The 13,959-nt window shown below is 45.0% G+C and overlaps 1 protein-coding gene across 4 annotated transcripts in view; it reads left to right on the plus strand.

Moving 5' to 3' along the window:
- LOC143518491 (GTPase IMAP family member 7-like) overlaps positions 1–9,260 on the plus strand; it is a 45,789-nt gene extending 36,529 nt beyond the window's left edge. Inside the window, exons 1-5 of one of the 4 annotated variants that reach the window (XM_077010985.1) lie at positions 3,835–5,265; positions 6,529–6,599; positions 6,924–7,035; positions 7,770–7,841; positions 7,938–9,260. In XM_077010985.1, the coding sequence (XP_076867100.1) occupies positions 7,820–7,841; positions 7,938–8,980 (1,065 nt within the window). In that variant the 5' untranslated portion in view covers positions 3,835–5,265; positions 6,529–6,599; positions 6,924–7,035; positions 7,770–7,819 and the 3' untranslated portion in view covers positions 8,981–9,260. Of the gene's footprint in view, positions 1–3,834; positions 6,600–6,923; positions 7,036–7,769; positions 7,842–7,937 lie in introns of those variants that run through there. The other 3 variants (XM_077010984.1, XM_077010986.1, XM_077010987.1) reach the window with 3 other exon arrangements.
- The last annotated feature ends 4,699 nt before the right edge of the window (positions 9,261–13,959 follow it).

Genomic DNA, 13,959 nt, shown 5'->3' on the forward strand with positions numbered 1-13,959 from the left:
CTCAGAGAACATGACTGAGAAATCATATTTTGTTTATGTAACGGGAGCAATTAGGAGGCGGATGCACATGCTGAAATGAGCTACATTTATTATGAGCTAGTCCTAGATCTAGGATACAAGGACTGTCCATGGTCACCTTACCAATGTGAATCTCAGGAGGCATGATCATTCTAATCAAACCTGTTATAAGAATAGGAAAAAGACTCTACTAACAAACACAAACCAGGAATGGAGGAACCAAACAAATGCTAGTAAAATAGAGCTAGGGTAAATTCTGAAGTCAGTGGGTTAATGTGTTTAGTGATATTATAGGGCCCTGCATAACGGTCCCCTAACTTACCTCGCGCACCCAAGCGTCCATCACCGGTGGACACCAATACTTTGTCCCCGACATGATAGGAGGGCGCTTCGCTCCGTTTGCAGTCCGCCTTACGTTTGAAGCTCTTGATCGCTTCTTTGAGGTGCAAGTGTTTGTCTGCCCACACCTTCTCTCTACTCTTGCACCATTCCTTGATGATGAGCTGGTTGGATGAAGAGGCGTTCCAGAGATATAACGGGGGCTGACGACTGAAAACACACTCAAAAGGGGTATTACCCGTGCTGGCCTGAGGGAGTGAATTTTGGGCGGACTTTCCCCATGGCAGAAGTGCGCACCACGTGTCTGTATCCTCACTGCAATACGCTTACAGAAACTTCCCCACCTCTTGGTTGGCACGTTCCACCTGTCCATTGGCCTGCGGGTGATATCCGGAAGTGAGTTTGGATAGAAACTCCCGCCACACCCGCGATGTGAACTGCGACCCCCTGTCCGACACTATATCCTCGGATAATTCAAACTGCCTGAATATGTGTCAGAACAGGAGGTCCGCTATCTTCTACCCTGTGGGCAGGCCAGACAGCGGTATAAACCAAACGATTTTGGAGAAACGATCTATAATGACCAGTATTGTAGTATTGCCCTCTGACAGGGGGAGATCTGTCCAGCGTTATGTGAGTCCAGGGCTGTTCTGGTACAGGCAGAGGAAGTAGCTTACCTGCAGATGGGGTGCGCAGCACTTTGCTGTGAGTGCACCCTGAGCAAGAGGCTACATGAGTGAGCACGTCGCTGTGTAATCCCGGCCACCAATACCTGGCTCCCAGTAGTTGTGCCGTCTTGGTAGATCTGGGATGGTCAGTCTCCACTGAGGTGTGTGCCCAGCTGATGAGGGTACGCTAAGCGTGTGTGGAGGACAGCGTCGATGGGGAGGACAGCACAGGTTCCTCGCTGGTGGACTCCGTGCTACCGGGGAAGGATCAGGATAAGGCATTAGCGCGGGTGTTTTTCTCACCTGGTCTGTATGTAACCTGAAACTGGAAGTGAGAGAAAAAGAGCGGTCACCTTGCTTGGCGGGCGTTCATGCGTTTGGTGCTCTTTAGGTACTCTGGGTTTTTGTGATGCATGATTACAGTTAAGGGGTGTTTAGCTCCCTTGAGCCAGTGCCTCCATTCTGAGAAGGCGAGACGCAGGGCCAGTAGTTCACGATCTCCTACGCTGTAATTGCTCTCTGCCACAGTGAGCTTCTTAGAAAAAAAACGCTATGGGCCTTAGCGTCTTGTTTTTCTTGAGACGCTGTGATAACACAGTGCCCACACCAATGTTAGATGTGTCCATCTCTATGATAAAAGGTTTGTTAGGATCAGGTTGCTGCAGAACCAGGGCATTAAGGGACGCTTGTTTCAGGTCTTTGAACGCCTTCTCCGCCTCTTTGGTCCAGTGCAGTTTTTTTGCTCTCATGCGTAACAGATCAGTAAGAGTTCTTGCGATCAGGCTATATGAACGAATGAAACGCCTATAGAAATTTGCGAAGCCCAGAAACCTCTGGAGCTTGCACCGTGAGTGAGGCTGCGTCCACCCACAACCACCTCCACCTTACCAGGTTGCATGTGCACGGAGCCTGGCCTGATGGTGTAACCCAGGAAGTTCACCTCCCGCAGGTAGAACTTGCACTTCTCCAGCTTGCAATACAGGTGATTGGGCAGGAGCGTGCCCAGGACAGACTGTACATCATGCACATATTGGTCCAGGGTTTGTGAATAGATCAAGATCTCATCGATGTAAGCGACAACACATCTATTCAGATGTTCCCTCAAAACCTCATTAATGAACACCTGGAAGAACGACGAGGCGGAGGCCAAGCCGTACGGTAAGACCCTATATTCATAATGCCCTGTGGTGGTACTGAATGCCGTCTTCCACTCATCCCCTTCGCGGATCCAGTTGAGGTTTATAGGCACTGCGTAGATCAAGCTTAGTAAAAATATTCGTAGAGCGCTCTTGCGCCTCAAGGAAAGAGGGAATTGAGCCCTCAGTAATGTACGCGCGGCCTCAAGCCACCGTCTTTCTTCTTAACAAAGAAGACGCTGGCTGAGGCAGGTAAGGTGGAGGGAGTGATATAACCCTGTGCAAGAGCCTCTTTAATGTACTGACCCATTACTACCTCTTCCTCCTGAGAGAGCGGGTAGACCCGGTCACAAGGAGGTGTGGTGCCCTCATTTAGGGTTATACTACAATCCCACGGATGGTGGGCGGGAAACTGTGTGGCCTTAGCTGAGCTGAACACCTCCGCTAGATCTTAATAAGGGCGTGGTATCCTGGTTTGCCACAATGTTAGGGCTCTCAATGCTGATAGTTAGCTGTTACCCAGGGGGGAGAACTGAACCTTACGGAGAGGCGTGACCCATTTAACTAGATGTCTCGTGGTCCAATCTATGACTGGGCTGTGTAACTTAAGCCAGGGGAGCCCTAACATGATGGAGTGATGAGTTTAAGGGAGGATATAAAAACAAATGTGCTCAGTGCGACTCGGTATGGTGAGAAGGACAGGTGCAGTGCGGAAACGGATGAATCCTCCGCCCCCAGGTCGACTGTCCAGTGCATGCTTCTTCCAAAGTCGTCAAGGGCACGCCCAGTCTCTCAGCCACACTCCTCCACATTATGTTCCTCGAGGCTCCAGAGTCCACTAGTGCAGAAATTCCCAGAGACACACCCACATAAGATACTGCAGCCTCCCATGTCAATAAATTTCCAGTCAGGGAACTACTCACCTGGGGCCGGCCCCTCCCAGAGCCAGTGGTCTTTTTAGGGGATGCTGTCTCTCCCACCTGCATAGGCTCGGCAGGCACCATCTCTTTGATGGGCTCTGGAGTGGACGCAGGCAGGGGTGAGGGGGTTGAAGCATTCTTACCCCTTTCTTGTAGAAGGCGATCAAAAGTAATAGCCAGGCACATGCCCTCGTTGAAAGTTTTCTCTTTGGGGCGGCAGCTTAATTCCGCCCTTAATTCCGGCTTTAGGCTAGTCTATAAAACGTCGGTGAGAGCCGTGTCATTCCACACACTACCGGCTGCTATGGTACGCCTCAAGCACAGCAGACTCTGTCCACACGCCCTTCCCTGGTGCTGGAACACCTCACTGAACTCCTGTATAAAAGCAGCATAGTATTTTGTCAGCGGGGAGTTATCCATCATTAAGGCGGCACCCCATGCTAGTGCCTTGCCCTTGAGGCACGATATCACATCAGCTATTTGGCCTGGTTGTTATGTCGCTCCCTTTTTATGCTTATCCTACAACAGTTTGCACGACACATAGGGATACGCAGACCACAGTTGGCTGATTCACTTCTCATTTTTTTATTGAACAACTGCTCAAAACTATACCGCTTTTACAAGCTCTCTTTTGGCTTGGTGCCCTCTACTGGAGGATACTATATAAATGACTTACGAACTAGGTTCATACATAACACTGGTGACTTATTCTTCGGAATTGGGGGGGGGGGTAGAAGCTTTCTAATAGTCCGTGCCCCTTGCCAGAATGGACCTCTCTGTACTGCCCTGTGTAGAGAGACTGTGAAGGCAACCCGTTACAGACATCAAAAGGGACCGTAGTTCCTGGTGCTCTTTCTGTTGCTTACCTAAAGCTCTGCCTTGCAACGCGAGGAGAAGACTCACCTCCGGCCGCTCCAGGCTGCACATTCTGTAACGGGGAAGTGAGGCAGCAGGAGGCGAAGGCTGCATATCATACACTTTATTATCCAAACTTAACATAAAGGAGAAACACAAGTAGAATAGGCTGCAAAGCAGCAAAACAGAGCTCTATACGAGACCAAGTCCTTGTGTCTGACGGCAGCAAAGACGACAGGGTGAGAGCAGGTCCAGTGACATGAGGCTTAGTCTCCATGCAATGTGCAACACTGGACTGCACGACCTGTGGGCTTAAAAAGGGTGCAAACATAATAGGCCACAGGTGCTAGTTCTGCAGTGTTTGGGACCTGGGGAGTGGTTTAGTGCTTGGGGGTGTGTGTGTGTGCATGCGCCCTCTGGTGGCGGCCCGGCCTCCCCACCGTGACATTTACATGAACATGGAATAGCAAAGCAGTAGGACAGGTGCTCAGGTGCTAAGAGTGTTCATTAATGATGTGTGGGTGGTGCTCCGTGGACAAAAGAGTCAGCAATGAAAACAGTGGTAACAGGCAACACACCCAGAGTGAAAAGGTAGAGTAAAAGGTCCTTTATTGAAAAATGGACCTGCCGTATCAATGCCTACCGGTTTCGGTGACCAATTCACCTTCAACAGGGCAGTAAAGTCATGGCAAGTAACACAATTCACACAGCTTTTAAAGCGCAAACAAGATGATGATGTCATCTGTGATGTCCAATCCGAGGGCACCTTCCTCCCGGGACCGTACCATCTTACTAAAAGGGGGAGAGTGGAACCGGCCTAAATCTAAAAGACACAAGAAATGCTGCAAAACAAATAGTGATTGACAAATTACAAAAAACATTTAAAATCTACCTCATCATTGAGGCCAGGATATTTGTCAGCTTGAAGCCTAATGATCCATCTAGTTTCTTGTTGTGCCAGTTTTTTAAGACGGTCACCCCCTCTAACCAGAGGGGCCACTTGTTCAATGCCAATAATACTAATGAACATGGAATACTCAGACAGCAAAATATCTGCTTTTGAGAATATGTCAGGATTTATGTCCCAGGTACACTATGGACTATGGAGACATTATGGAGGATCATAGTTGTCCCTAATTATACTATACAAACACATGTAATACAGCTGCTGATTTCATTAAATTCTGTGCAGCAGTAATGTAAAATTATTGATGGTGCATTGCAGCTAAATAAAAGATACAAGGTGATGTTTGTTTTGATTTTGTTCTTCTTTAAACATTATCTATAATTTTCCCTTTTTCCTGTTCTAGGTAAAATATCCAAAGCTATGTAAGTCAAACTACACAATTAGTTCTTCTTCCGGCTTTCAAGAGAGGCTGTGGCACTTTATCTCTGCTCCTGCACTCCCTCCCTTCTGCCCTGCTCAGCTTAGATTCTCTGTCTTAGTAACCTGGCGTTGCTCTTCGAATTTTTCAAAGAATATGGATTTGATCAGGTGGTCTCTCAATGCAATTGGCTTTTTTTTTTTCCACGTGGAGTCATGGTTTGGGAGAACCCACATGTCTGGACGGACCGTCCTCATCTGGATATGTGTTTGGCTCAGGGGGGACGTGGCCTAGTTTGTGTCTTGCGCCTCTCTCCCTGGAAGATGTTGAGGATGTTATTTGGAACTTTGATCACTGGGGCTCTGCCGATTGGATTAGGTGTTGCCCTGGTGTATCGGGAAATTAAAAGAGTGGGGTCTGAACGCCCACGAAAATTGCCCAACTTGATTGACGCGGTGGGTAGAGCTGTTGGAACTGTTGGAACACAGACTGTGACTTTTAAAAAGCTGGATTTGATCATGGATGGAATCAATGCATTACGCGTGAAGTTGGATCAGTTGGGAGACCACTGACTTAAGGGGAGTTTGTGTTCTCAAACACTCAAGGACGAGCACCTTGCTAAATTCTTCATTCATGATTATCTGCATTGGCGCCCAAACAAATTTCTCCCAGAAGGTTGTCGTCTTGGTTGCCTGCTCCTACCCCCACACAGAGACTGTCAGAGATGGCTCTCGCCTTCCACCGCGAACTTTGACACAAAAACTCTGTGCCAGGCTTCTGGCTCCTCCCTCCCTCTCTGAATGAATCACGCCTCTCACTGCTTACTGTCTGTGTATCAATGCTTCTATGTGCTATGGGGATTTTTTGCATGCACACAGACTGTTGTCCTGTTTGTGAGAATAATCTGTGGTCATATTTTTTGTCTCCTCCTGATGTTTATCTCTCTCTGTTTCTCCCGTAATCTGTACGGCGGCGCTCTCTTGATGTGTGGCCACTCTAGGTTCTCGGTGCTTTACACCGGGTCCTGGGGAAACTGAATTTCCCCTCGGGAATCAATAAAGTTTGTTATGTTATGTTATGTTAGTGGCAATTTGACCTTTATGTTCATATTAAAACATTTATTGTTGTTTCAGATGCCAGTAGAATAGAGATTAAGTTCCATTCATAAAGGAAACTCTAATGTCACTAATATTTCTCTCTCTCAAAAGTGGATTGAATGTGAACAGCACAGTGTGACTGCATGCTTACAGGTTGTTGTTTTTTCTAGCTCCTTCAACTTGGCTGAGCAACTTGGCTGAGCGGTGGCCATTTTGGTCACAAATAACGTCAGTGCTGCAGGTAATCCTAATGACACCTGGGATAAACTGAAGATCTGGGAAACTATAATAGAACTAGCATGATAAGGTTTATTTGGCAAGAATGGTAAAGTGGACACTAGCATTTAAACTAAATACCAAGCCCAGCGTTGCATGATGAACTAGGACTGTCTTGTAATTAAATACCAGATATGATATGACTGGACACTATCCAGCTAACTTACCCAAAACACAAGCGCGCGCGCGCACACACACACACACTTTCAAACGGTTCCTTTCGCCTGCTCCAGTGCCCTGTATAGGTTTGCATTTAGAATCTTTCTTGAATAACAAATCCCTCTTTTAGGAGACCAAACAGGAGGAGAGTAGAACCAGTGAAGGAACAGCTAAGGAGAATAGAAACAGTCAAGGAACAGCTAAGGAGAATAGAAACAGTGAAGGAGCAGCTGCAGTATCAGGTGAGAATAATGAATTCTCCAGTCTACAAGTCAGTTGACTAATCCAGTACATGAGATTAAACATAATCTGAAAGTGTCAAGGCGTTCTAGCAGTTTCTACCAGAGGTGGGCATTCCAGGTTCAGAAAATAAAAGTCCTCGCCAAGATTTTGCTCAGTCTTCCTGGATTGTGTTGATTCCAAAAATTTTACCTGGCTTGCACTAATTAGAAAATCCAGCAAGCTTGAGTAATATCCTGGGAAGGAGTTTTAATTTCTGAACCTGGAATGTCCACCTCTGGTTTCTACTGTATATATGTTGTGCTTCTTGTGTTGTTGTGTGTGTGTGTGTGTGTGTGTGTGTGTGTGTGTGTGTGTGTGTGTGTGTGTGTGTGTGTGTAAAACTAATTTGAATGGAGCTTGTCAATCAATTAAATAATTGTAATGAAATAATTAATTATTTACTGATTGTGATTAATAATTCTATTTATTGTACCAAGATTGTTTAAAATCTTTAAATACTTTATACACAAAAGTCCTGGTTACTCATAGATTATGTGATTATGTCATTCTGAAAATGAGGCACAAAGGGGGAGAACATGCACTAAAATTTAAATTGAAAGACAAAACTAACATTTGAATGAGGTTTCCCCCTTGTGGTAGGCAAGGTCAAAGTTAGAAACCAGGGAGACATATAAGCTGTGTGCTAGATCTGCCTTCTGATTAATGTGTTCTGTTTGGTTCTGCTGCGTTATAGTGTGTGGAGAGACTTCAGACTCAGCAGCACCTCTCAGGACAGGAAACAGTATGGAGGGACTTCCCCCACAGAGTAAGGGATTAGTGTTGCATGTAGTACATTTCACGTTTTTCATACGTCTCTAAATTTCTTTATTGTAAAATGTGTTGAATTCTTGTTCTTTCCCAGTGGGATTAGAATCCTCCAGTCCAGACTCTCCAGTGCTGGTTCCTGTACCAGAACTCAGGCTGGTGCTGCTGGGGAGGACTGGGTCTGGGAAGAGTGCAGCAGGAAACACCATCCTGGGCAGAGAGGAGAGGAACCAGGCTGCTACATCTACACTCCCCCAGCAGAGTGAGAGCAGACAGGGGGAGGTGGCTGGGAGGAAGGTGACTGTGGTGGACACTCCTGACTGGTTCTGCCCTGAACTCTCTCTGGAGGAGGTGAGACAGGACGTGGGACTCTGTGTCCGTCTGTCTGCCCCAGGACCCCACGCCTTCCTCCTAGTAATACCAGTGAAGCAGCCTGCAGGAGAGGAGAGAGGGATGCTGGAGAGAATGGAGGAGATGTTTGGAGAGAGATGTTGGAGGAACACCATGATCCTCTTCACTGTTACTGAGGAAGAGCAAAATCCTGAACAGTTCATTCAGTCAGGAAGCCAAGAGGTCCAGACACTTGTGGAGAAATGTGGGAACAGGTCTCACTGTCTCAATTTTAAGGAGAGTGGGGATGGGTCTCAGATCTCAGAGTTGCTGGAGAAGATAGAGAAGATGGTGGAAGGAAACAGAGAGAGATTCTACTGCAGTGAGATCTATCAGAAGATTAGGGAGAAGGAGAAGAAAATAATCCAGGCCTATCTTAAAGAAAAGGAAAAGGAAATTCAGATAGATATTGAAGATTTCACCCAAAAAATAAACAAATTAGAAGAAGAGAAAAGTGAGAACTATGAGAAATTAATAGAGATTAATACATACTTCCTTAAACATGTTCAACAAAAACAAAAACGGAATGAAAGACAGTTAACAGAAATGACAGAAAGGTACGAGGACATAGAGCAGATGAGAGAGGCATACGATGGGGAGGGCTGGGGAAAATATAAGCATCTGATGAAGGTCATGCTGCCTGAACTTCATCACTTGCTTTGGGAATCAATGATGGAAAGAAACGGAGGTGGACACACAGAGAGCAGACAATTAGAGACAGAAGAAGACCTGACAAGCAACTCCGGTTAAAGACGAGTAAGATCGAGCAGCAGATTTTCCTTCCACTGAGACCCATCCTGCTCAGTCCTGTTCATTCCTGCTCAGTCCTGCACAGTACTGCACAGTCATATTCACTCCTGGTCAAATGCTTCCTCTGTTCAGCATGTCAAAAAAGCACTAGGACAGAACTGTGGTGATTAATGTGAAATAGACTTTGAATAACACTGAAGTAATACTTAAACTAGTAGGATCCTATCATTGCAGATTTATGAATGTGGGAGCAGTTTGGACTTTAGGTGGAGTTTGCACTCATGGGCTTATCTTGAACTGTACTTCATGATAAAAAAAAGATAAAGATAAACTGTAATATGTAAAGAAATGATTAGCAAATTTAGCAATGAAATGTTTCTTGGGAGGAAGTATATAACTATAATTACATTTATTACATGTATACTGTATGTGTGTTAATGCAGTTTAACTTCTTACAATTAAAGGTTAATGTCAATCTCTCATCGTACCTCTCTAATCTCTAATCGTAAACCTGTCACCTGTTTATTTTGAGACTCTGATGATTCCTGTCAGTATGTACCTGCATGTCAATCTGTCAGCCACAATAAAGAAAACAGGATTTATTGGATTTTATTTTACATTATGCAAGTGATCATAGAATGAAAACAACTCATCCTTGATTCAAGGTGATATTAATGTTCTTTGACCTCAGCTAACATTAATTCATACTAAGTGGTAAAGGTAGAGGGGATGCACAGTGCCCTAGTGCCTGTATATTTACATTTTAATGGTCCAATGAAGGTAATTTTAAAACCAGGACAGGACATGAAAGACGGACATGTCCTGGGACATACGGACATTTGGTCACCTTATGTTATGCATCATGTGTGTCATTAAAAATTCCGCCAATATCATGATTAACGGTGTTCTGTTACCGGTACATGTGTAAGTACTACGGCTCAGTCCAACAGTGAAGTACTGACAGCACAAAAGCTCAGTCGTCACATAATCTAACTAGTGTTAATTGTACCCTACTGTTTCAGCTATTATCTCCCCCTAGTGGCTGGGAAATATAATGACATGGGATGACTGGGATGTATAGTGACAAAATACAAATGGAGCACAATATAAAATCACAGCATAGTCAAAGTACAATATTTACAGAAACCATAGTTAAACATAATTAAATGCATTAGTCAAGATTTATCAGGCCATGTGATCTCGTTAGTTTAGAACTCCCTTCAGTGGTGATATGAGATTGGTCAAAGTTCATGAAGTGAACATTGACATTATTGTCATTCCAGCACTGAGACCAGGACATGGTGCTACATTAGCATGAACAGCAGCGGACCAAGCAGGACACCTGAACAAATATGCTAAATACAGACACAGTGCTAGCAGACACTAAACAATACAGGCTATAATGTTTACACAGCACTGCACAATAAACACATAAATACACACATCTCAGCATAGAATACGAAGCTCACAAACACAGGGCAGTGGACCAGGAGGCAGGCAGTGGGTAAAGAGTGAGTGGACTGATGTTTTACATGTATCTTGTCATCTTAAATGCTGTGGATGTGCACATAAAAAGTGGGCAAAGTTTAATCTCACGTGTGTGCAGTAGATAGTGAAGTAGGAGGAGTAAAACTGAAGATCACGTGAGGATTCTGAATGCCTGATGTCACGTGCTCCAGACACTCTCAGTCAGACCCCTGCCGGTGGACGCTGCTTGACTGGGTCACGGTGGGCCCAGTCCTGGCCGGGTCATCCATGGGACCACGGTATCTCCATGAGGCCCCAGAGTAGCGGTAGATGGAGGGCCCTCAACTTTGTGCTGCCCTCCCCGGGGCACATGACGTCAGGGCGGTCCTGGCCCGGGTGGGACTGCTGGGCTTGTGTCCTCGGTCCGGGGGAAGCGGGGTTCTTCCAGCTGTGTTCTGCCAGTCTGGAGTGGAGGAGGTGGAGAGAGGTCTTTATTTGAGATGGACAGAGATGTTTGTGCTTGTAATCCTTTTAAGTGGAGAGGACCTGGGGATGGTGTGGGGGGGGGGGGGGGGGGGCTGTGATCTTTCTTCTCCTTTTCCTCCTGTTTGTGTTGGCGGAACCCATCAGTACAATTGGCTTCAGCTTGAACGGGACCAAATGCTGGCGGAGAAAGATGCTCCTGAATTTGTTGCCATCTTCTCTTCTTCAGCAGCTCTGAGACTTGAGAACCATTTCCACTCTCCTCAATATTGAAAGAGAACCCTGTTCCCACGTTTCTCCACAAGCCTCTCCACTGTTTTCTCTTAATAGAACAGTGTCAATGTGCAGAGAGAGTCTTCGTTTCTCTTTAGTGTCAGAGCTTAATTTCAGTGTTGAATTGATTCCAGCCCCTGCTGAGGAACCCCAAGGTGCCCCAGTCAGAGTTACTGAGAGATTCTCACCTGCAGTTACTGTGGACAATCCCATTTACACACAGTGCAGATCACTGGGTGCAGTTACATGGTTCTAGCTTGAACAAATGACTCCAGCTTTGTTTTGAATAGAGAAACAATTTGGACCTCCAGAGAATATAACTCAGCCGTTTGGACCACCAGGGGGACATCAGTATATAGAAAATGCATGCTTACAATAAACAAAAAAATCTAGCCTTTTACTTAATTTATGGATTTATATGTTTGTTTATTTATTGAAACAAAATTTGAGACAATCAGCATTTGAGACAATCAGAGAACATTCTTGTATACTCTTTTATTCTTTTATATTAGGTTTTGGGTGTTTTTTTTTGCTAAAGAGTTTAAAAAAATAAAAAAATAAATTGAGTTGTAGTACTGAGATCATGCATCAGGTGGCGCCAGACACTAGCTTGCTACGATAAATATGAAGCAACCTGTTCTTGGTAAACCTTAAACTTTGCCTAATCCTGTTCTACTTTCAAACATACCTGATTCAGATAGTCAAGTGGAGCAGTGTTGTGGGCCTGTTTTGCTTTCTTTTTGTTAATAAACAATTGTCATTGGATTGGAATGAATTTAAGTGTAGATTGTAAATATACCTGCATAATGTATGTTTTGATTGCTGGAAACAGACCAAAATCTTGCTAGACATGTTAATGGCCATATTGAAAAACCTTTTAACATAAAGGATGCATTTCATGCATGTGAAGTTTGCTAAGTAGTTAGCAAAATGCATTTGAAATACATAAGCATACATACATAGAAATCAAGAGCAGAAAGAATTTCATTGAAATTGCAGTCATACAGTGGAGGAATATAGAACTGTACATATCATACCTAACAAAGAAGCTATTTCATAGTTATTAGCACTCCACACATACAAAACAACTGAGACCACACGTTGCACTACAGGATAAGTGAGGTTGTGACCACAGACATGGTGTTGTGGCCACAGACAGGGGCTACAGCCACAGACAGGGCCACAGCCCCAGACAGGGTCTAAAGCCCCAGACAGGGTCTAAAGCCACAGACAGGGGCTACAGCCATAGATATGCTACAGCCACAGACAGGACGTAACTGCCACAGACAGGGGCTACGGCCACAGACAGGGACTTTCCAGCTTTTCATCATACACTTGTCTCTAGGGCACTAGTCCTGCAACACTTTAAGTATATTTCTTTTTAAAAAACAATTGATCCTGAAAATTTAATGTGCCATATTTGTCAATTGTGATTTTTTACGACAGTCGAAATGTGTCCTCCACATTTACCCATCTGTGCAATTAGAACACACACACAAACACACACACAAGTGATTACTAGGGGGCTGTGGATCACACATGCCCAGAGTGGTGGGCAGCCCTAGCCCGGCGCCCAGGGAACAGTTGGGGTTAGGTGCCTTGCTCAAGGGCACCTCAGTCATGGCCTCAGGTCTGGGAATCAAACCCACGACCCTCTGGTCACAAGACCAGTTCCCTACCACAGGACCACGGCTGCCCCAATTCTGTACTGTATTGTCCATCATTCCTGTTACAGCGTTCTGTCTCAGTTGTACTTTTTGTCCTTCCAAGCTCTGCCCCTCATCCGGCCGCAGCAGCGATACGGACGTAGAGAGACGTACCGCTTGTCCTAACCAGAGAGACCACGTCAGAGTGACGAGGTGTCAGGCACAATGACACACGCTCAGTTTGAAGAGAGGCGTCCAATGATGACCCGATGGTGTGACGGTGTGATGACATGACGCGTGTTTTTATGATAAGGGTGGTGCATTTTTACAGCCCACTCCAAGCCTAGAGTGTAACGGTATCAATACTTCCTCCCATACTGTGGCATTATCACAGTTACATGCACTTCGAAGCAGTAATCTCTATCAGATCTGAATGGTTCAAGTACTCCAATCAGCCTTGGAATGGAGATAGCGGAGCAGAGTGCTGGGATTAGCCTAGACCAGGGGTGGGCAATACATTTTTACAAGGGGCCACATGAGAAACCTGAATTGTGTCAGAGGGCCACACAAACGAAAATGACGTCATTACGGTGGCCCCGCCCACCTCGCACGAACTTCCGCAAACGGTGGAGGCGTTTATACTTGCCGCGTCACATTCTGTGTAGTGTTCTCTGAAACGAGAATGTGTTAGCATAAAGAAACACCCCTCAAAAACAATGGGAACATTTTGTTTCAGATTTGAAAAGTGCTGGAATTTAGGCTAAATACTTGAAAATGTTTGAAATTGTAACTACTTCATTTCACAACAAATAGCTTTTTGAATGAACAGTTTTCTTGTATTACATTAACAAATACGAGCCTCTTGTAATTCCAGGACGAAACATGGGAGAACGTGAAGACTTTAAACAACCATTAAATAATGTGATAAAAAAGCGAATTATTTTGAATCATTTCGAGTATATGTATAAATATTTAACTTAATTAAGTTTAACGTGCTGGGAAATATTGAAATGGACCTTGAAAGTGACGTACAAATGCTTTAATTCCACCTTGTAAAGGGGTATGAACCCTGCAAACATGACTTTGTCCATCGCGCTGAGTTACAAAATT

This window comes from Brachyhypopomus gauderio, chromosome 7 (genome assembly GCF_052324685.1).
Source record: "Brachyhypopomus gauderio isolate BG-103 chromosome 7, BGAUD_0.2, whole genome shotgun sequence".
Taxonomy (NCBI): Eukaryota; Metazoa; Chordata; class Actinopteri; order Gymnotiformes; family Hypopomidae; genus Brachyhypopomus; species Brachyhypopomus gauderio.